Here is a 23,855-nt window from a genome sequence, read left to right on the forward strand (position 1 = left end):
TAGCATTGATTGAAGAAATCGCAAAAGAGAAAGAATTGCATTTGAGGGTTTTTAAACAAATCTTCTCTAGCCATATTTCATGTATCGATCTGAACAAATAAATTTGGGGAGTCGATTATTTTTGGAGCTCGCTATCTATCAGTTGCAAATCTCTTCTTACCTGCACGAAAGATAGCTTGAACGAAAATCGTTTTTCAGGGATAATTCCATATCCATTTATCACTTCAGGCTGGAAAAGTTTCATATTTAATATTTTGTGGAAACCATCTACATTCTGTGAGCCGCAAGCCTAGAGAGGTTGCTCTCTTTCTCATGCCCTTTTTTCCTTGGGCGTCCTTCAGTTTGAACGGAAACACTTGCACCTTTACAAAGAAAGTGAATTAATATTTTTATGAAGGAGAGATTTTAAGCTTCGGTATTTTACATTTAATTTTTTTTCCTAGGATTTGTTTTCCTCAGATCCCTAGCTGCTTATCTCATTTGGGAAAAATCATTTTCCTTTGGAAGAAATTTTATCCCTTTAAATTTTGTAGAATTATTATTAAAATTTTCTTTCATCGGTGACTTGAGGAGGAATATTAAAAGAATCCATTTGTAAATCCCCCTTGAGATTACTTAAAACCTCACATTTGTATAAGGGGTTTCTCTTTGTAACCTTAATAAAATAATTTTCTCTAGAGGGAGGTTGGGATCTCAATCACATGGTATCCCTCCTGCTTATTTAAAAGGGAGGACCTTCTAACTTACTAACTTAGACTAGATTTAATTTCTAATTTGTTCAGCTTTGGTTTCATTTTCATGCATCTCACCTCTTTCATCTAGTCAATTGCTTGGATCTAATTGTTATTGTGGTTTTGTGAGCTACTTGGTCTAAATTCACATTTGAGAAATTCTTGTCTATTTCTCTCGTGTTTTTAGATTGAAGTATTATTTCTATATCAATTAGATTTCTTTAGCAATCTCATTTGCCATCTTGTGATTTCTCTATAATTCTTGCTTATTGCAACTATCTAAATAAGTAAAGAACACTATCATTTAAAGGCAGTGTGGGATTCTGCTCTAACTCATCTAATTTAATCCATTGCATATATTTGTTTCATTGAGTAATTATTGCTTCATTGGTTATTGTCATAAGCTGGCAATCTTGTGCTTTGAAATATTTATTTCATCTTGAATTATAAGGATATTGGCATTTACTTTCCTTAAAGTAATCTTGATATTATTGTCTCTCATTTGAACATTGCATTCTCATCTTGCATTTTAGAGTTAGATTTGCATTCTAAAATTTACCTCTAAGCATAAGCTTGGTTGTATAGAATTTAGGCAAACCTTATCCACTATTCAATTTGAGAAGCCAAACCCTTATTCAACGATTAAAACAGGTGACCTTGCAGTTCTCTTGTGGGAAATCCCTTGTAGGAACGAAGGCACTTGGTTCTTTAGAAGCAAGAGGAGGTATCGTTAATAAGGCCTTAGCCTTCTTCCTTGGACCTTCTTTCTACAACCTTGTTTAAGACTTGCTTCAAAACAATTGAGGAGAAGGATCTCATCTAGATTAGGCATATAACTAAAATCTACCATGATCCTGCATTTCACATTAGATAGGTCTTGCATTCATCATTATTGGTCATTATAATTTAAATTGTGAGATCAATCTATAATTGCAAGTTTTACATCACTTAATTTGTTTATCATATCCCCATTTTTATTTTCCTCCATAGTACAACCAGGGTGGATTTCTAGGGCACGGGATGGGAAGATCATAGGAGCAAGTTTATGTCATCAGGGGTTCCGAGCGAGTTTTGAGGAGTTTTTATGGGGTCCGATGGCATTCGCTTCACATATTCCATCACCCACACAATTTTCCTTTCATTCCATTGCATTTTGACAACTTTAAAAAAATTGCATTATTATGGGCTTCATATACATATTATATATTAGATTTCTTTATATGATTATGTGGAAATGCATTTATTTGATGTTGTGGATACTCTAGATGTTAAAAAAAATATAAAAAATGAATATTTTTGTGTATTTATAATTTTGCCAACTTTTTCAAAAAACCCCTGACTTTAACGGGTTTTTCAACTTTTGGACCCTTGCTGATTTATTCCTGACTTCGACTTTTTCCACATTGGTCTAAAGTTACTTTATGAGAATAGAGGTATTGGGTTCAAGTCTTTCTTTTTGTTGAGTTACTTTTTCAAAAAGCACATGTAGCTTATGATTTAAAGTTACTTTATGTAAAAGTGTTCTCACCCATTATAAAAAGTGAGTCACTTATAATTCTAAAGTCACTTTATCTTTTATTTAAGTTACAATTTAGTGGATAGTTCATAAAATACCATTGTAAAAGTGACTTTCACTTATTTATAAAAGTGGGTCACATAAAATAATATTTTTTTAAAGGTGAGCTAATTAGATTAAGTTTGGAGGAGGGGGATTTTTTTTAAATATAACATTATCATCAACTTCCCAACATTCATGTGGTTCGTTGGCATCTTCAACAACTTTTCTTCAAAAAGTCATAACTTCTTCATCCAAAAACTTTTTTTTTAATCGGCCTAATTTTTTGAGATCTTTCCATTGGAACACTTAGTTTCAGCATATACAACTTCAGTTTCTTTTAAAATGGAAAGTCCATGCCTAATTATTCTTGACAGCACCAACTACTTCCAATGGCTATCCTACATGGTGGATTTACTTAGAAGTAAAAGTCTTTATAGAATAGCCTCAGTCCAAGAGTCTAAACCTCAAGATGAAGATAAGCAAGCCAAATGGGAAAATAAGCAAGATCAAGCACGTGGGTTGATAGGGATGTCTATTTCTCTAGACCTTAGATTCCATATTGCAGAAATTGATATCCTCGATGAAGCAATGAAAAAGCTCAGTAATGTTTTTGGAATTAAAAATGAAATTAGAGCCCATCAACTCGAAAATGAGTTGCTTATGTTGGACCCTAATAATTTTTCTTCCATTGAAGATTTTTTGTCCAAGTTCAAGACCCATAGATTTCTCTTGGAAGGTGTTAAGGTTAAGAAAGAAAATGGTAGCCTTATCTATTCCATTCTTACTAAGTTAGGATCAGCCTACTCTGTGTCTGTTTCCACCTTCAATTCTTCTAGAGAAGCCTTTGATTCTCAAGGACAAGCCTACAAGTCCCCCTCTTTTGATGCCTTTTGTGATTCTTTAATAAGAGAGCAAGAAAAACTCTTACATCTTGGTCTTCTTAATACTGGAAACTCTTCTAAGAAAGCCTTAGTAGCCTAGTAGCAACCAAGTTCAAAGAATCCTAAGAAGCACCATCCTAAAAAGAGTGGTCCTAAGCAATTTCAGTCTTACAATGAAAATCAACTCAACAAAATGATAAGGCAACCAAAAACAAAGGGGAGAAGACTGATAAACATTGCAACTTTTGTAATCGTGATGGCCACTTAGAATCCAAATGCTTTAAAAAGATGGAAGCCTTGGAAGCAACAATGAAGAAGCATAACATCCATTTGGAGCACTCTTCAACTTTAACTTCATCTTCAGGAATAACACTTTCTGCATGTGGTTGTCAAGCACCTCTGTCTGGTTATGCACTAAATGTATCTTTTTCTTCTCATTCTCATGAGTGGCTCATTGATTCTGGAGCTTCTTATCACATGGCCAAAAACAAAGCCATGTTTTCTTCTTTAAATGATTGTAACACCAAAAATATATATGTTGGTGATGATAGATCTCCAAGTGTTGTAGGGATTGGAACTATTCATCTAGACAATGGTCAATTTAATGATGTATTATGTGTTCCTACCTTATCCTGCAACCTTCTATCTGTATATCAAATAACTCATTCAGGCGAAGGTAAAACCATTGAATTTTCACCTCATGATGTTGTAATTAAGGACCTAAGAGATCATAGACAGATTTTAGATACTGGCATTGTTGATGATTCTACAAGGTTGTATAAGTTTAACAACTTTGGGTCATCAACTCTTCCCTCGGTATTTGTTGCTCATAATGATGAAGTGAACAAACTTTGGCATGTGCGATTTGGTCACTTAATCGCTCCCTTCAAAATCTATGTAAAGAAAATATGGTGACAGGTCTTCTTATGGTATCTTGTAGAGATAATGTTTGTTCTGGATGTGTACTCGGAAAACATCATCGAGATAGTTTTGTAAAACGTGCCTCTTGGCATGCCTTAATGCCTTTATAGCTTGTGCATAGTGATTTATGTGGTCCACTTCCAGTTGTTTCATTCTCTAGCTACATGTATTTCTTAACTTTCATTGATGACGGTCTTCCATATGACATAGTTGGAAGATCCGTCCAACCTATCCTGATCTCTGAGCCCATGTGATGCCATCTCACCCGAACTGTCAAATTGACTCCTCTAGTCACTGCTCAACACTGGTCTGCTGCCCGACAAGTGAAAAATTATAACTTTTGGCGAGAAAAGTCCTATGAGGAGAAAATTCCCCTTCTATGTGTCTTCGCTCTTTTCTGACAGATTTCTACCCCGACAGAAACTGCGCCCTTCAAGCACTGTGCTGAGGCTCTATGTCAGTCCCTCTGCCTTTGCAAGCTCATGAACCGGAAATCATACCTCTATCGTCTCTCGTAGAGAGAGATTTCCTCCGAATCTCTGCTTTCCTGGCAAGGACTGCGCAATCCCTTCAAGGGGATTCCAATTGCTACCAAATGCAGCTATTGGCCTCTCTGCTTAGTGCTGGATCTGCTCTTCCTGTTTCAAAATCAATGCTCTGATACCATGTGAAAATTCTATAATGATCCTAAATAGGAAATACAAATGATAACAACAAATATTCTACGCAGCAAAATACAAAAACGAAATATTCATCAAGCACCCATAGAAAAACTGAAAATGAAGAACTTTTGAGCCATCTTATTATATTTCTGCAAGCCAAATACAATAGATAGTGGAATGGTGCACCTGGGCTTGTATCAATGGACAAGAAGGACCAAACCCAGATAGGAAAATGGCTGAGCTGAAGGCTGCCCAGTTGCTGCACCAATCTGCACTGCGCTGCCCAAAAAACTATTGAACTATTGAATTTCAAATGGCTGGAAAGTGCACTAAAAATGCCCAGAAATTTATATTTTTTTAACCCCGGACTCCTTGGATGAAACCTAGAAAAACCCAGAAGGGAATTTGGCTGGTTTTGACTTTTGTTTTTCGACCCCCTTGGAGCCTCACCCCAGCTATGGCTGCCAAATTCGACCTACTGGAAATTGCCTACAAATCCCTCTGCAAACTCCTCCAAAATGCTGGGTTCACCCCTGCTATCCAACTCCTAACTTCCCGGATGAACTCTTGGCCCAGATCAACTGCTCCCAAACACCACGAAATTTCGCTGAGTGTCCTCTGCGCTATCCCTTTGCCTAGAAATGCGAATTGCTGGTATGCTGCCTTAGCTAGCTGAAAGCTCCAATGAAAATTCCTGCCCAATGTTGCTACCTCAGCTCCCTGACCTCCCGACAAACAATGAGATCCCTGCTGGTGTCAAACTCCATCTGTGTGATTCCTGACCGCCCAGAAATACGCACTCCCCTCTCTACGCTGGTTATTGATGTTTGTTGCTACCCGAAACTCCTGAAATCTCCTGTAGAACATCCTCCCTAGGGCGGGCACAGATGGTCCCCCGAAGTAGAGGTTGAATCTCTCGCATGAGAGACTCGTGGCTAAACAGCCAGTAGACTCGCTAAACAACATAGTGAATAGATGTGTGTTTGTTTGCAAATGTCAAAGATGATCCAAAATAAGTGCTGATCTCTCCTTATACCTCCTTGGGCCTCCTTAGCCTCATGTGGGCCCCTCCATCCACGCATTCGATTTCCCTCCAATCATATCGAATCGCTAGTTCGAATTCCTCATGTTGGTGGCCCCCACATTCCACTAGTTGCTAAATAAAGTCGAATTAGCCCTAAAGTCCCTAAGTTGAAGTGTGGGGCCCTCTTCCTAAGTTAAAAATGTGCCAAAATTGTGTAGCTGCACCATGTTACTAACGTTTTTGAGAAGGGACATGACAATCCTCCACTCCCAAATGTTGCTTGCCCTCAAGCAACCTCAAAGTTGGGTGCTCCAATATGTGCTCACCTTCCCAGGTGGCATCCTGATTCGGCAAGTTCTTCCAGCGCACCAAGAAATCCCTGGTCCTGCTCCTCAGTCTCCTCTCCTTGCTCTCCAAAATGGCCTCTGGTTCCAACACCAAGTGGCCCTCATCATCTAGTGGGGGTAGATCAGCTGCTGCTGTCACTTGTTGTCCCAACACCTTCTTAAGGCATGATACATGAAAAACATTGTGGATCCTACTCTCCTGAGGCAGCTCCAGCGCATAAGCCACCTCCCCAAATTGCCTGATCACCCGGTAGGGCCGATAGAAGCGTGGCTGTAGCTTCTCGGCCCCCTTCTATTTCAGTGTGGACTACCTGTAAGGCTGCAGTTGGAGGTATACCAAGTCCCCCTCCTCAAAGTGTCTCTTTGTCCTGTGTCTGTCTACGTAAAGTTTTTGCTGATTTTGGGCTGTCACCAAATTATCCCTAAGAGCCTTGAGGATATCTTGGCTCTCTTGGACCTAGTCCTTGGCCTTTGGGGCCCGACTGTCTCCAGAAACAATATTAGCAAAAGTCAATGCATCATATCCATAAAGGGCACGGAAACGAGTCATAACGATGGACATGTGGTGTGTATTGTTGTAGCAGTACTCGCCCAGATGCAAACACCGAACCCACGTCCTCTGCTGACCTGTCATGTAGTTCCTCAGGTACCCCTCCAACAACTGATTAACTCTCTCCGTCTGGCCATCTGTCTGGGGGTGATAATTGGTGCTAGGAGTGAACTCCATTCCAACCAACCTAAAGAGTTCCTGCTAAAAGCCTCCCATGAATCTGTTGTCCCTGTCGCTCACAATGTTCTTGGGGAGCCCATGCAATATGAAAATCTCTCTGAAGAACAACTCGGCAACTTATGTAGCTGTGTACCTGGTGTGGATGGCGAAGAAGTGGGAAAATTTGGTAAATCTGTCGACCACTACGTATATGCAATCTTTCCCTTGCACTGTGGGAAGCCTTGTGATGAAATCCATCGAAATACTTTCCCATTTCCCCCTTGGAATGGGAAGTGGTTGTAGCAATCCTACAGGGTAGGTCAGCTCCCCCTTATTCCTCTTACAAGCCTCACACTCTTGTATGTGCTGCAGCATGTCCTCCTTGAGGCCCTTCCACGTGAATCTATCTCGGACAACCATATAAGTCTTCTGGAACCCCTAGTGTCTGGACAATGGTGAATCATGGGCTGCCTGGAGTACCCTCTCCCTCAATTGCGAGTTGGGCACCAACTAAGTGCGCCCCTTGTAATAGATGACCTCATCCATCACACGATAATGCTCATCTGCATGTGTACCCTCCAATACCTCGCATGCCTGCCTATCTTTCGAGTACTCCACCAACAACTAAGCCTTCCAATCATGGCAGATGCTCATGAGAGATAACCCAACTGGCCTTTGAGATAGAGCATCGACCACCACATTGTGCTTTCCCTGCACATACTCTATATCAAAGTCGTAGGTCTGCACCTTGCGGACCCATCGTTGCTTCTTGTCATTGAGGCCTTGCTGCCCCATGAAATGTCGAAGATTGTTGTGATCAGTCTTCACTCGGAACTGGTTGCCCACCAAGTACTGGCGGAGCTTGGCCAATGCATGCATAATTTCCAGCATCTCCTTGTCATATATGGAATATTACGGCTCATGCGGTAGGAGCTTTCGACTCTCGAAAGCTATCAGATGCCCCTCTTGTGACAATACTGCTCCAACTCCTACCCCAGATGCATCACACTCCACTGTGAATGGCCGGGAAAAGTCCGGAAGTGCTAAAGCAGGACAACTTCTCATCACCTCCTTAAGGCGATCAAAGGCGACCTATGCTCCATCAGTCCATGTGAAGGCCCCCTTCTTGGTCAAGTCGGTCAAAGGCGCTGCCAGCTGCGAGAACCCCTTGACAAACTTCCTGTAGTAGGTGCAAATACCCAAGAAGCCCCTTAGCCTAGTCACGTCTCGGGGTACTGACCAATCCCAGATGGCCCGAATCTTCTCCTCGTGTACCTTAACCCCATCTGCTCCAATGATATGCCCTAGGTAGAGCATCTCTGTGAACCCAAACTCGCATTTGGAGAGCTTGGCATAAAATTGCTGCTCCTCTAAAATGCGCAATACCTCCTATAAGTGTTTGAGGTGCTCCTCCCATGTTCGGCTATAGATCAAAATGTCATTGAAGAACACTAGCACAAACCTCCTCGATTGTCCCCAGAAGACATGGTTCATGCATGATTGGAATGTGGCCGGAGTGTTGGTCAGCCCAAATGGCATGACCAGAAACTCAAAGTGCCCATAGTGGCATCAAAAAGCTGTCTTAGGGATATCCTGATCCCTCACCCTGATTTGGTGGTACCCTGAATGTAGATCAATCTTAGAGAAGTACTTGGATCCTCTAAGCTCATCCATTAGCTCGTCAATGCGCGCAATAGGGTACTAGTTCTTTAGAGTCTTTCGATTGAGGGCCCGGTAGTCAATGCACATCAAAAGGGTTCCATCCTTCTTCTTCACCAGCACCACTGAGGAAGCAAAAGGACTGGAACTTGGCCTGATATGGCCCAATGCAAGCAGCTCTTGGATGCCCTTCTCTATCTCGTCCTTATAGGCTTTGGGATGCCTGTAAGGAGTAGTGATCACTCCCTGTACACTCGGCTCCAACTCAATGGTGTGCTCAAACCCTTTGTCTGGTGGCTACCCTGGTGTAATGTCCCCAAACACTACTGCATACCTGTCCAACAAAGCCTGTATGTTTGCTGGTGGTGGCTGCACCTGTCCCCCGGCCTTTGAGATCCTCAGCTCAACTGCCCATGCAATGTCCCCATGTCGTAAGTTTGCCTCCATCCTGTGGGCTGAAACTGTCTGAGGTGGATAAGACTGCATGCCTCCCAAGATTACTAGTTTGCCATTTGGCCCAATGAATTCCATCTCTGGTTTCCTCTAGTCCGTCGTGACTCGTCCAAGGGAATACAACTACTGGACACCCATCACCACATTGGTATCTAGCACATTGACCACAAAGAAGTGGTCTGTCATCGAGTAGTTCCCCACAACTACTGTCAAGGAGGGCACATATCTAGTGCACTAGATGGTACAGTCACCTGGTACTAGGACTGAGAAGCCCTCGAACTCTGCTGTGGTGAGGCCCTCCTCTAGACCAACTAGGCATCTATGAAATTGTGGGTAGCCCCAATATCCACCAGCACTGACACCCTCTGTCCCTGTATAGTGCCTCTGATCCTCAGTGTCAAAAATTTGGGAATCTCGCATAAGGAAGTGAGAACTCCCCCTGATGGGGCTAGGGATGCCCCACCCTGTGGAGGTGGTGGTGGTGGCGCTCTGTCTGTTGGACTCCTGCCATCTGCCCCATCGTCATCCTGCTCCACCTCATCCTCCTGGTCACTATAAAAAAAAACTCAATGTAGTGTGCTCTCCTAGCAGTGCACCGATGACCTAGTTCCCAGGGCTCTCTAAATGTGAAGCACAACTTCCTCCTCCGAAGGTCCTTCCGTGTCTCCTCATCTAGCTGCCCCCTCCCCTGTGTGGTCCTCTGAGGTGGAGGTCTAGTCTCATGCCCCTTCTGTGGAAAAGGGGCCTGTGTAGGAAACAATGCTCTAGTCTTGGGGATGGCCCCTTGCAAATCTCTGGCACACAAGACTGCTTCCTGCAGGGTGGAAGGTTTGCGTGACTTCACCAATCCATGCAGGGGTTCAAGTACCCCCTCAATGAAGGTGTACACCCTCCTTGCCTCGGATAGATCCGGGACCATCACTGACATCCATAGAAAATCTGAAAAATACTGCTTCGGGTTGCCTGTTTGGCGCAGTTGGGTCAACTCTCTGAAATGAGCCTCTGGATCCCTCTAATCAAATCGCTCCACTACCCTCTTGGTGAAGTCCTCATAAGAAACTATGTGGGCATGCCCTAGGGTGGTCAAGCCATAAAACCACCAATCATGGGCTTCCCCTTCCATGTGTAGCATGGCCATCTTAATGGCTTCCTGCTCTATCATCCGATTGAGTTGGAAGTATATGTCCATCTTTTCAACCCAAGCCCTGGTAGTGCACTTGGCAGTGCCATAAAAAGTAGGGAAATACATCCTCCCTATGGTTCTTTGTAGCTTGTAGTTCTGGGTCCCTTGTCCTCTGTACTCCTTGTTCTTCTCACCCTACTTGAGATTGCAGTAATCTATGAAGGAGAAGGCTTCTTTGAAGTCTTCATCCGTAGATTTCCACTCTCTGAAGTAATCTCCCATCGGAGGAGGGTCTTCCTCCCTTGCAGGCTCGATTTGTGCCACTGGCACGAAGGAAGGTAGTGTAGCCCGAGTTGGCACACTGATTGAAGGGCGTTGCGCTACTGGTGAGGGATGATCGAATGGCTGAGAGGCCCCAGAAGTTTCCCCACATAGAAACCCTCTAGGCATGGTCCTCTCTCTGTTCTGTGACTTGATCTCCTCCAGCATGTCTTTTTGCTCCTTGGCCAAGTCACTCAAGGCCTCAAGAGGTTGTCGAAAACCATCTCCTCCATGCTCTTGGGCTCACTCATTTCCTCCTCTTCTGCCACTGCTTTCCCCCTGTCTTCTGTGTCTGGAGTAATCTCTAACTCCCTTTCTCTAGTCCTGTACCTCTATCTACAGTAGGTGATGTTCTACTGGTCCTCTTCTCTCATAGGAGACAATCCTCACAATTGAGCCAAGAACAAGGCTCTGATACCAATGTAATGATCCTAAATAGGAAATACAAGTGATAACAACAAATATTCTATGCAACAAAATACAAAAACGAAATATTCATCAAGCACCCACAGAAAAACTGAAAATGAAGAACTTTTGACCCATTTTATTATATTTCTGCAAACCAAATACAATAGATAGTGGAATGGTGCACTTGGGCTTGTCTCAATGGATAAGTAGGACCAAACCCAGGTAGGAAAATGGTTGAGCTGAAGGCTGCCCAATTGCTGCACCAATCTGCACTGCGCTACCCAAAAAACTGTTGCATTGTTGAATTTCGAATGGCTGGAAAGTACACTAAAACCACCTAGAAATTTAAATGCTTTGAACCTCGAACTCCTTTGCCAAAACCCAGAAAAATCCAGAAGGTAATTTGGCTAGTTTTGACTTTTGTTTTTCGACCCCCTTGGAGCCTCACCCCAGTTATGGCTCCCAAATTCGACCTGCTGGAAAATGCCTGCAAATCCCTCTGGAAACTCCTCCAAAATGCTGGGTTCACCCCTGCTATCCAACTCCTAACTTCCCGGATGAAATCTTGTCCCATATCAGCTGCTCCCAAACACCACGAAATTTTGTTGAGTGGTCTTTGCGTTGTCCCTCTGCCCAGAAATGTGAATTGTTGGTATGTTGGCTCAGCTAGCTGAAAGCTCCAATGAAAATGCCCGCCCAATGCTGCTACCTCAGCTCCTTAACCTCCCGACAAGCAATGAGATCCTTGTTGGTCTCAAACTCCCTTTGCGTGATTCCTGGCTACCCAGAAATATGCACTCCCCTCTCTACGCTGGTTACTGATATGTGTTGCTGCCCCGGAACTCCTGAAATCTCCTGTAGAACAACTTCCCTAGGGCAGGCACAGATGGTCCCCCGAAGTAGAGGTTGAATCTCCCGTGTGTGAGATTCGTGGCTAAACAATCGGTAGACTCGCTAAACAACAGAGTGAACAGATGTGTGTTTGTTTGCAAATGTCAAAGATGATCCAAAATGAGAGCTGATCTCTCCTTATATCTCCATCCATCCATCCAATTCGATTTCCCTCCAAGCTTATTGAATGGATAGTTCGAATTCCTCATGTGCATGGTCCCCACATTCCACTAGTTGCTAAATGAAGTCGAATTAGCCCCAAAGTCCCTAAGTTGAAGTGTGGGGCCCTCTTCCTAGGTCAAAAATGTGCCAAAATTGTGTAGCTGCACCCTGTTACTAATGTTTTTGAGAAGGTACATGACAAATTCCTATCCTCAAGGAACCCCTACCGTAGCAAAAACTGAATTTACTTTTCCTACTTGATTTTAATATATTACCAAGTTATTTTCGTAATATTGAAGTAAATTACTTCTGCAGCCTATAGTACTTTAAATTTCATTACATGAAACAGAAAATTGAACAAAGAACAAGATACGTAGGACACAGTTGTTTTTGGACAAAATAGTCCATGGAAAAACCCAATGCAGGAAAACCGGTGCAGAAACTCTAAGGGTTTTCTATTATTAAGCAGTAGTTCTAAATACAATGTTGGATGCCCTCCCGACAATCCAGTGACAGAGAAAAAAATATAATGGTGGAAAACTGAGTGAGATTACTTCACTTCACCCGGCGGTTTCTGTTTGATCTAACAGTAGAACTGGCTAACCCCGACTATCTCTGCGCTGGCCCTACGTTAGCCTTACAGGCTCTGCGTCAGCTCTGTGCTGTCTCTTCTTCCTCTTGGAGCTTTTGCGTCAACCTCTCCCAGTTGTTCCGGCAGTTCCAGATTTTTGCGTGAGGGCACCTTTCTTCTCTACGCTTGCTCTTTTGGCTCTGCGTCAAGATTGTGTGGGCCCATATTGGCCCAATGTCAGTCCCTATAGATGCTGCACTACCTCCATCAGTGGCTCTTTGCGTCTATGTATAGTATTACCGAACTATACCCCTTTGCTACAAAATTATCACCTAGTTCGAATTTCTCATCTTCCTAACCCCAAAAATCGAACTCTAGATCAATTTGTTCTCTTCGTGTGTGTTTCTAAATGAACCCTGTTGACCACTACCGGTCAACCGCCCATAGCAGTACACCCCCTTTTTTCTTTGCAAAAAGGGTAGCGCTTGATCGACATGTCCGTGCCATCCTTCAGTCATCGACAGCTTGATCAATTTATGTTGTAAACCCAGTCTGCATGTATAAATTGTAAAAAATCTTAGCAGATATGAGTCATGTCTGTAAATTACCTAGGTGGACCTAAGTTTCTAAGTGATAATCTATGTCCTGGAAGGTTTTTCGTCTCACCGGTCCATGATCGGCAGAGTTTTCCTTCAACTTAACCCCAAAGCCGGGATGGATTTTGTCATTAGAATTTTAGGAGAATCCTAGTGTGTTAATCTGCTAGATTATAGTTGTGTCGCAGAATTGGGTGGTTTATGAGGGTCTATGTTAAATGGGTTTTCCCCCTTAAGATGTAAATTTGTAAAAGTCATGATCTAAAGTGTCTTGAGGGTTAGAAAATGTTTTAATCCCTTCATAAGTCCTAAGTCCTAGGTCCTAGGTGATTTTTCCAAAGGCTAAGTTTGAGGATCCATTTAAAAAAAAAAAAAAAAAAAAAAAAAAAAAAAATAATAATTTAAATAAAAATAAAAACAATAAAATAAAGCAAAAACCCTAAAAATAATAAAATAATAATATTTTTGAGGAAATAAATGCAAATTTTCATTTTTTAATGAATTAACTAATTCGACGGATGAGATTAAGAGATATCTTGATTCTCATCGACGGTCGAGATCATTTCGACATGGATCACTCGAACTAGCCGTTGAGATCTTTTCCTTTAAATAGGGTGCTAGGGGTCATTTGAGAAAATAGGATCTGTGAGTCTGGTGCTGAAGAAGCTCTCTTGTAGTTCATTTTTTTTGTGCAATAAAGAAGACTTTGGGGTTAAAAATCTTGTTGGTGTTACTCTTCTGAAAATGCTGTAAGATTGTTCTATTTTTTCTGCATAATTTCATTTTCAGCCATTGATGATAGCTTAATGAAGATTGATCTAGGCACAGGTATCTTGTCTGATCTTTGGGGTTTGAATGATAGTTTAGATTCTGAAATATATTGGCAGGTATCTCCACTTGATCGAGGTTTCACTATTGTTTTCTCCTTCTACATTGATGGTTGATTTTAAGCTGTGCAGGAAATCCTTTTTTTTCAGATTACCGGGCATTAAGGGAAGTTCTCGGCTGAACTAGCCAACTCCCGGGTTGTGTTTTCTGAAAGAGCCCAGCCAGTTCTTGATCCCGAGCTTATCATTCGAAATATATTTTTTATGAATGCATGCAGGGTTTTCTGAAGCGTTTTACATTTAAATTAATTTATGATAGTATTACTGTGATTATTGATAAATCTGGCTACTAAAGAGCCTTAGATCTGTAAAAACTGTAAATAATTTTTGCTGGTTTTTAGGGTTTTATTTATTTTTATTGTTTCCAGGTTCTGGTTGCATGTTCCATTACAGGTTGCAGGTGCAAGAAATTTTTAGGGTTTTATCAGGGAACTTGGAGCAGGAAAGATTTAAAATTTTGATCAGGTTTCTGGACTGTAGGTCTGAATCCTTCAAGTTGCAGCACGGCACACTGAGAAACTTCCATTCACGCAGTCATTTCTCTGTCCTGGTATCAAATCTTCTCACTAAAGCCCTTACCCAGTTCTCCTTCAACCCACTACCCCAGCGTATTCTCCCACTTCAAAATAGTTTCCCATATGCTCGTTGCTGCTGTTCCTCCCTCCCACGCAGCCAGCATTACATTTGTTGCTTCAGGCATTTTTCTACCCAGCTATCCCCTCCGTTTTGCTTTCCGTCAGCAAACCGATTTGCAAAATAAACGCTGTCTATCGCTCTACTTCCTCCACACGCAAGCTTCCACACTGTTCCTCACCTGCACACATAAAAAGCCATGAACTGTATGCGTGGGTAAAAGAATCACGTTTTACTTCACGGACCAAGAAATTGTCACAGCGTGGGCATCAGGGAAGTTTCTCAGTTTTAAATACAATCCTGGGTTCAAAATCTGCGCCATTAAAAATCAATGCAAATTGCAAATCCGTTCCTTGTCCGCCGTCAAAGAAGATATGCAAGCAAACTGTAAGAAATCACGTTTTTTTGGGACAGGTGTATTTTCTAGCTGTTCAGCGTAAGTCTGCCTGCGTGATGCGTATTGATGTTTAAGTTCAGGCACGTTAGAGCAGCAAGGACGTGGGTATTGCACTGCCAGTCCGCATCGCTGACCCGCCATCAGCTCCAGTTCAAGCAACGTGTGTTGAGGGGCGTATGTCTGCCATCCAGCGTGGGTATTTCTCTTCCGCCGTCAAACCTCAAAACTACACCTGCGTGCGTAACCCTCTCCGCCTGCTAGCTGCGTCCTTCCATATCCACGCGGACCTGCAAACACAACGATTTCACGTTTTGATATAGTGCGTGGGCTTTTGGTATAGTTTCATAGCGTAGGTTTGATAAAGTTTAAAAAATCGATTTTTCCTTTCTTTTGTTTAGGTTTAATTACGTATTCGATTTTTTTTAGTTTTAGTTTGTAAATGTATATGCGTTATAGATTTGAATTTTTGAGTTTAGTTTTATATAAAAATTAAAAAAAAATAAAATTCTTAGGGTTTTGGCTTTCTAAATTTAGATTTTTTTTTCTATAGTTTAGGTATAGATTGAAAATAGATTTTTTTTATTCTTTTTTTTTAAATTGCAAGGTCATCGTTAAAAACATCGTGAGTTTACTGGATATCTTGCATTGTTCAAAGTTATTTGATGATAAATGATTGCTCTACATGGTTTACTTTTCTGCAGCATCTGATAATCAATCATTTAAACATTAACTCCACAAGGCACTGGTCCATTAAATTAATCCATTAAGTGCTTTTTCCTTCGTGTCTCCCAATCCAACTGGTCAATAGTTGGTCTCCTTCACCTCATAGGGTCTACCCCCCTTAGCCGCGGGAGACAGGCTTAAACGGAGAGATAGGGGATCAGGGTGACAGCCCCCGATCTGAGCGTTGTCGTGACAATCTATGCGACAACAAACCCCAAGCTTCCTTCTTATACTTTTCTTGTTGAGACTTCAACTGTCGAGATTAAGTCTCTAATCAATGGCTAAGATTAAAACTTGACTTGATCCGCTTTCTAGAACATTAGCACCCATATTTTGATTAATATCCATTAATAATTTAATTTTCCTAAGTTTAGACTTAGGAACCCCATTAAAAATATTAATTATTTTAATAAAATACATTTCGGGTGGAATTTCACCAAACGATTATGGGTTCTTTAGAATTCATGTGCCTTAGCCTCTCCAGCAATTTTCATGGCTAGAGCACATCCGATGCTACCAAAAACTAACACACCCATCCTGACCTTTCCTTTGTTGTTGGCCTTGTTGCTCGGTTTATGCAAAACCCACATGAAAGTCATTGGAAAGCAGCTAAAAGAATACTTCGTTATGTTCGAGGTACTGTTTAGTTTGGGATTCATTATAGTGCAGAAGCATCTCCTCTATTGGTTGGTTTCACTGATTTTGATTGGGCTGGTGACCCTGATGATTGGAAGTCTACTGCAGGTCATGTCTTCACTCTTGGTTTTGGACCTATTATATGGGCTTGGAAGAAACAAAGTGCCATTTCTCTTTCTTCAACAGAAGCAAAGTATCATGGCGTCGTTGAAGCTAGTAAGGAAGCCCTGTGGCTTCGTCATATCTTGTCAGAGTTTGGTTTTCACCAGCAACATCCGTCTACACTTTGGTGTGATAATCAAAGTGCCATTCAACTATGTAAAGATGCAGTCCAACATCAGCGCAACAAACACATTGAACTACACATGCACTTCATCGGAAAGCTCATTCATGACCATGTTCTTGAAGTGCAATATTGTTCAACCGATGATCAAGTTGCATACATCTTTACAAAGGCTCTCACAGAGGCGAAGCTTACTAAACTTCGATTTATGGTTGGAATTCAGGAAGTCGTCACTAAGGGGGGATAGGCTCTAATGCCTCCTTCCTTCTCCTGTTGTGTCGTCTTTGTACATCCTTCAATCCTATCCCAAGTTGTTCTTGAGGGGGGATGTTAGGATATTTTGACACATAGAAAATAATTAAGTATAACTTGGTCTAGTGTATATTTAGGTAAAGTGTGTTTCTTTAGTATGTACTTTTTGTAACTTACAATCTGATGGTCACAATATGTTCTAGACATGAAGTGATCCGATGGTTCATTCTCTCCTCGGTATTACCGACACTTGATCTGTGGCTTAACACCCGATTGGTCCATGATCTCTATTTAAAGAGCATGGAGGGTCATTTGTTAGGTGACCGTTCATGAGAGAAGCTTATGTAAATTTTCTTTCTTTTACATTAATAAATTGCTTGAAGTGGCCACATTGGCTCAGGCCGTGGACTATTTCCTTCTTTGAGGGTCTTAACCATTTTTAGAACACTGATGTATTGATCTGTGATCTGTTTGTGAGCAGTGTCCTTTGGTGTTCTATCTAAGGAACTTAACCTGTAAATTCCTACACAGTGGAGCAGATAAGCTTTGGAGACCAGATTATCCATCTTAGCTATTTCAGTTATATCATCGTGTACACTCTTCCAGTTATTTATTATAATGAAAGCTGAGATTATTTTTGCTCATTGTGTTATTGAATTGCATGCACTCGTTATATTTTACATGGCAATCTTCTATTGATTGAATGGTAATTTTATGGTGAAATTTTGGTTGAGTTAAATTTCTGCATAATTAGCAAAATATCCCATTTGGGATATTACATTGTCCTTTCAAACTTATTAACATCATCTTAATTTGGAAGAACAAGTATCTTTTCCTTGTTGTCCTTTAAAGTTTATCCTTCATATTTTCAATTGTCTTGATTTGGTACTAATATATTCTTGCACCATTGCTTATCTTGTAGCTTGAAATTTACTATTTTGCAAGTACTTTAAATTTATTTGATCACTGTTATAAAGGCACTGGTCTCTCATTATTTCTTCTTAAGTGTCATTGAATCTATCTATCTCACATTGCTTGATTTAATAACTTAACTTTCCATTTAATCTTAAATCAAGTTACCAAGAGAATTGATTGCCTTGCCCTTAGATCTCCTAGAACTTGTTGTTCCAACAAGTTCCCTCTTTTCCATCCATTTTAGAGACTACCCCCGTTAGCTTGTCTAGGAGAGAGTTTAAACTGAGTGAGTAGGGATCAGAGTGATAAAAAATGAATTTACTTCTCCTACTTGATTTTAATATATTATCAAGTTATTTTCTGAATATTGAAGTAAATTACTTATGTAACCTACACTACTTTAAATTTGATTACATGAAACAAAAAACTAAGCAAAGAACAAGATACATAGGACACAGTTATTTTTGGACAAAATAGTCCCCGAAAAAACCCAATGTGGGAAAACCGGTGCACCAACTCTGAGGGTTTTCTATTATTAAGCAGTAGTTCTGAATACAACGTTGGATACCCTCCCGACAATCTAGTGACAAAGAAAAAAATATAATGCCGGAAAACTGAGTGAGATTACTTCACTTCACCCGATAGTTTCTAGCTGATTCGGTAGTAGAACTGGCTAACTCCAGATATCTTTGCGCTGGCCCTGCATAGGCCCTACGCTCTCTTCTGCCTCCTGGAGCTTTTGCATCAACCTCTCCCAGCTGTTTCGACAGCTCCTCGACAGTTCTAGATTTCTGCGTGAGGGCAACTTTCTCCTTTGCAATGGCCCTTCTGGTTCTGCGTCAAGATTGCGTGGGCCCAAATTGGCCCAACGTCAGTCCCTCTAGATGTTGCGTTGCCTCCACTAGTGGCTCTCTGCCTCTGTGTCCAGTATTCCTGAACTATCCCTGCCCCTCTGCTGCAGAATGATCACCTAGTTTGAATTTCTCAGCTTCCTAGCCCCATAAATCGAACTCTAGATCAATACGTTCTCTTCATGTGTGTTTTTAAATGAACCCCAAGTCTCCTTCTTATAGTTTTCTCGTTGAGACTTCAATGGTCGAGATTAAGTCTCTAATCAACGGCTAAGATTAAAACTTGACTTGATCCGCTTTCTAGAATATTCTCACCCATATTTTGATTAATAGCCATTAATACTTTAATTTTCGTAAGTTTAGACTTAGGAACCCCTTTAAAAATATTAATTAAATTAATAAAATACAATTCGGGTGGAATTTCACCAAACGATTACTGGGTTCTTTAAAACTCATGTGCCTTACCCTCTCCACCAATTTTCATGGCTAGAGCATATCCGATGTTACCAAAAACTAACACTCCCTCTTAGCGAGGAAAGTGCTCTAGCAACAATGTCCAACTGCATGTTGCTCTGTTTCTGAAGCATCTCCTTTCTGCACTATTGCTGCCACCAACACTGTTTTGCTGCTGCTACTGTACTACTGCCCATGACACTGCCACTGCTGCATCTATACTACAATTCCCTTTGCATCTGCTACTAACACTGCCACTACTAGCTCTGCACTGCGTCATTTTCCAATTGCTGCTACTCAACAACGAAACAACATCCAAAATTTTTGCTAACTGTGTTCAACATAATACCATGTGCATGTTGGAATCTGACTGCTACTAGTCTCTGACCCTCTGAATCTTTTGCGCTGCTGCTGACTTCTGCACTGCTGCCAACCTTGCTCTGCGTTGATCAGTCTTTGGTCATAGGATACTGCATTTGTCTCTCCAATCAACCCATTTGTAATGTCCCTTCCTAAATAATTTTGGAACAAGATTTAATTTTGTATTATGGGGCCAATTTTGGAGTTAGTGGGCCCCATTCGATGTTATTAGGAGATTAGACTAGGAGAAGATGTTTTGTTTTAAAGTTAAGTTACACATGGGGGCCACCCTCACTAGGGAATTATGCATTCCCTAGTTCGATATGCATAGAGGGGAGATAACTTTTGCATGGTGTTGGTTAAGCGGGGCCCATGGTGGAGGACAAAATGGAGGGAAAATTCCCCCACGAAAACTATATAAGGAGGGCAACTCTCCTCTTCTCATTCATTCATGAGTGTATATTGATTTTTCTTGGTTGCTCAAGCTGCTTAGCCGAGTCACTGGCTGTTTAGCATGAGTTCTTCAGGCGAAAAGCTCATCATCCTTTCCTCGGGGGACTTCGAGGAGATTCACATTGTGATTTCCAGCAGTAGCATTTCCTTCTAGGGGGTGCATATTTCTGGAGGATGCAGTGAGAGAGGAGGCCGAGTTGTTTGTGGAGTTGAGCAGTGGAGTTTTGCTGTGAGATTTTCCAGAGGAGAGGCTAAGGAGGATTTTCAGCCTTTGGGGGAGTTTGGGAGTTGATTGAGCTTCAGGCTTGGCAGTGTGACTTTCGCACTACCTGGGCCAGCGCAGAGGCAGTGTTTGGGGAGCTCATTTGGTGGGTAGAGTATCAGCCCTTGAGGCTGAGCTTTGTCGTGGAGGTTGAAGGAGCCATTCAGAGTGAAGTTTGCTTCCTTTCCAGAGCTGGGAGGAAGACTTTGTGGCCATTTCTTGCAGGCCGTTTTGCTGAAGCTGCTTGGAGGGCGTAGGCCATAGAGGAGGTCGAATTTGGGTGGTTGGTTCCAGGCCAAACTCTTTTTGGGTTTTTTCTGGGTTTTGGCCAAGGAGTTTGTGGCTGAAGTTTCATCATTTTCCGAGCACCGGAGGCAGGGTTTCTTGTAGCTCCTTTCCAGCCAGTAGTTGCCATAACTAGGAGACAACACAGAGCTTTAGAGGAGCCATTGTTTTCTAGCATTTGGGATTACTGTCGACACCCTGGGTTCTGTCTAGCTTGTTGTTGAGGCAAGCCTAGGTGCTCTTTTCATACTATTGTACATTGCTCCATTAATAAATAAAATAGCTCAGCTGGATCCTATTTCTGTTGTGTATTGACTATTTGCTGATAGATTAATTTTTCTATGCAAAAATCGAATTGGCTTTTGTATATCACTGTTTTTTTAAGTTTGGAACATTACACCATTGCATCCTCTGACACTAAGTCCATCTTGCTATTGCTGAATCTCGGGCTCCCGTAGCAAGGAATTGATCCAAGAGGTGGACTCCTCAAGGATCTTGCATGCACATTACTTGTTATATTTTACATGGCAATCTTTTGTTGATTGAATAGTATTTTTATGGTGAAATTTTGGTTGAGTTAAATTTCTGCATAATTAGCAAAATATACCATTTGGGATATTACATTGTCCTTTCAAACTTATTAACATCATCTTAATTTGGAAGAACAAGTATCTTTTCCTTCTTGTCCTTTAAAGTTTATCGCTCAATTTTCAATTGTCTTGATTTGGTACTAATATCTTCTTGCACCATTGCTTATCTTGTAGCTTGAAATTTACTGTTGTGCAAGTACTTTAAATTTATTTGAGCACTGTTATAAAGGCACTGGTCTCTCAATGTTTCTTCTTAAGTGTCATTGAATCTATCTATCTCACATTGCTCGATTTAATAACTTAACTTTCCATTTAATCTTAAATCAAGTTACCAAGAGAATTGATTGCCTTGCCCTTAGATCTCCTAGAACTTGTTCCAACAAGTTTCCTCTTTTCCTTCCATTTTAGAGACTACCTCCCTTAGCTTGTCTAGGGGAGAGCTTAAACTGAGTGAGTAGGGATCAGAGTGACAACACCTACTCTAAGGGTTGTGCCTCTAAAATTACACCTGGTGGGATTGAGATTTTTCCCACATTGAGGTGTACATTTTAGGCGGCAACAAAAGGCAAGGCCAATGAGGTGACAGTGAGTGGCTTGCCTGAGAGTTGAGTCTTGACTCTCTCGCTAGGGTTAGGTATTTTTGCTTTAGGTGAGAGTTTGAATTGCAACACCAGGAAAAGCGCACGTGTATATAAAATTTCCCTAGATCACACCAATCATATGTTTGGAATATTTGCAAATATCCACATACGATAAGGTGTGCAGAATCATACTCATACATCATACTGGGTGATAGTGCCAAAGGGCTCCCTTGCTTTTCCAGATATATGATAATTTTCAATTGTGGGGTTAACGGACATAGATATGTAATCAAACTGTATAGGTAGTTCAGATTTTTGAATTCACAAAATTCACCTGTTTCTCATAGTATATAAGTCTTATAGGCGACTGTGTTATGCTGAGCTGCCAAGAAATACAGGCCTTCGTTTGTGATTGTCAGATACATCTATCCATGCTGTAATACTACATGCAGGATTGAGTAGAAGTATCATGTCTCTACATGTCTTTACTGTTTCAGAAGCAACTCTGGCCAATGTGGAGATAAACTGCAATATTCCAGGCTTGAGTTTAATATCAATTTTTATGGAAATTTACAAGCATTACTGTCCATCTCTGCACCTTTATTCACATAAAAGTTTGATCCCAGTGCAAATGTACAGACTTAAACCCTTATGCAATATTATATGTACCTTGACATCAGTTGTTTTTTCTTTTGCTTCTGTACAAGTTGTATAACTCTGAAAATATACCAGGTGATATAACATAATGAAGAGCTATAGAAGTTACTTTTAAATGGAAATGTTACTAACATCTTTCTCTGTTTTACTGTTTGGATCTCAGATATGACGCTTCATCAACTTCATCTGCTGTTTTGCATCCGGTATGATATCATTCAGGTTATATTTTTTCTGTTCTTGAGGCTGCTTGGATTTCCTAAAGATGGCAAAGCAAATGTTTAAAGATCAATCCTAGTAGAATTCATACTCTTTTTAAACAATGCTTGGTATTTTTTGTTAGGTATATACCCCAACCAACCATAGGCCATCTGAGCTGAAGAAATTGTACATACATCACACTGCTATCGAATTTAGATCTAAAATATTATGGCAAGAAATTTTCTGGTTTGTTCCTTTCAATGAACACAGTGATAATAAATCATAGATTCAACAAATAGTATATGCCTAAGAATAAGTTTATATAATAAATGTGAATCTATTAGTAGGAGATACATGGGATGTGTTGCCGCAAAATCTAGCAAGCCTTGGAGAGGGAAACCATGCAAGGCATAAACTAGACCAAGAGACACCAATGTGGTAGTGACCTGTTACCGCTCAAACTAGCAGGGGTCCTAGGAGGGGATCGTAAAGGGCAACAATGGAGCAATAGCCCACTGTCACCTCAGCTAAATCTCCTTGCTCTTTATGGACTTTCACCGATGGGAGGAGACCCGGTATAAAAGGGAATCACTAGATGAATGAGACAATGAAGAGATAAGGAGTGATTCCTAAGCCCTATTCATAATAGAGACTCAATTTTGTGGTTTGCTTGCTCGAGAAGCAAGGTGCAAGGCTCTCTAAGAAGGGTCAAGGGAATTTCAAAGGCTTCCATTATTGTATGATTATGATAAAGTTAAAGTTCATGCTTCTACATATATTTGGTTGTAATTGCTATCTAAGTTGTGCAGGCACATAATGATGAAGATGTTCGTAAGTAATTTTTGATTGATAAGCATGATAAAGAAAGTTTTATAAATGATGATGATCAAGAAGGATGGAAGCCATGAAAGATTCTCCAATGTCATAGAAAAGAAGTTGATCTCCCTAAGTTAAGAAGGAGCCCAAAAAAGAGTATATCTCCTTAGTTGAGAGGGAGGGTATATTATAGTAAAATAATGAAGGATGATATTGATGATGAGGATCCCGATATAAGTGATGGTGGAACATTTCTTGTCAAGGAGTGGTAGAACATGCATGGTGGTGCTACCCCATAGTAACAACATTTGGCAACATGTGTGCTTTTGGTGAACACTTCTTCTGTAGAAAGGTGTTTAGTGATTAGCTCAGTTTATTGTTTTGGACATTTTGGTCTTCATATTTCGGTGTGTAGATGGCCTATTTTCTGAACATAAATATTTGGTCATGTTATTGTTGACATTTATTAAATAATCTATCTCATTCCATAAGTTAATGGTCTACTTTCTATTATGTGAAAATTTCAATACTGAAATCCTATTGCAGCAACTGGAAATTATTCTCCTAATTGTTAATTTTATTTAACAATTTATTTGTTGTTTGCTA

At 40.9% G+C, this 23,855-nt stretch overlaps 1 protein-coding gene across 1 annotated transcript in view; it reads left to right on the forward strand.

The window, feature by feature from the left end:
- Window positions 1-23,855, forward strand: part of LOC149179197 (uncharacterized) — a 459,862-nt gene that overhangs the window by 83,730 nt on the left and 352,277 nt on the right. Inside the window, 1 exon segment of the mRNA XM_089423794.1 lies at window positions 22,399-22,438. Within this exon segment, the coding sequence (XP_089279920.1) occupies window positions 22,399-22,438 (40 nt within the window).

Source organism: Pinus tabuliformis, chromosome 4_1, assembly GCF_031772625.1.
Source record: "Pinus tabuliformis cultivar Carrire ecotype Pingquan chromosome 4_1, CPIR1, whole genome shotgun sequence".
Taxonomy (NCBI): Eukaryota; Viridiplantae; Streptophyta; class Pinopsida; order Pinales; family Pinaceae; genus Pinus; species Pinus tabuliformis.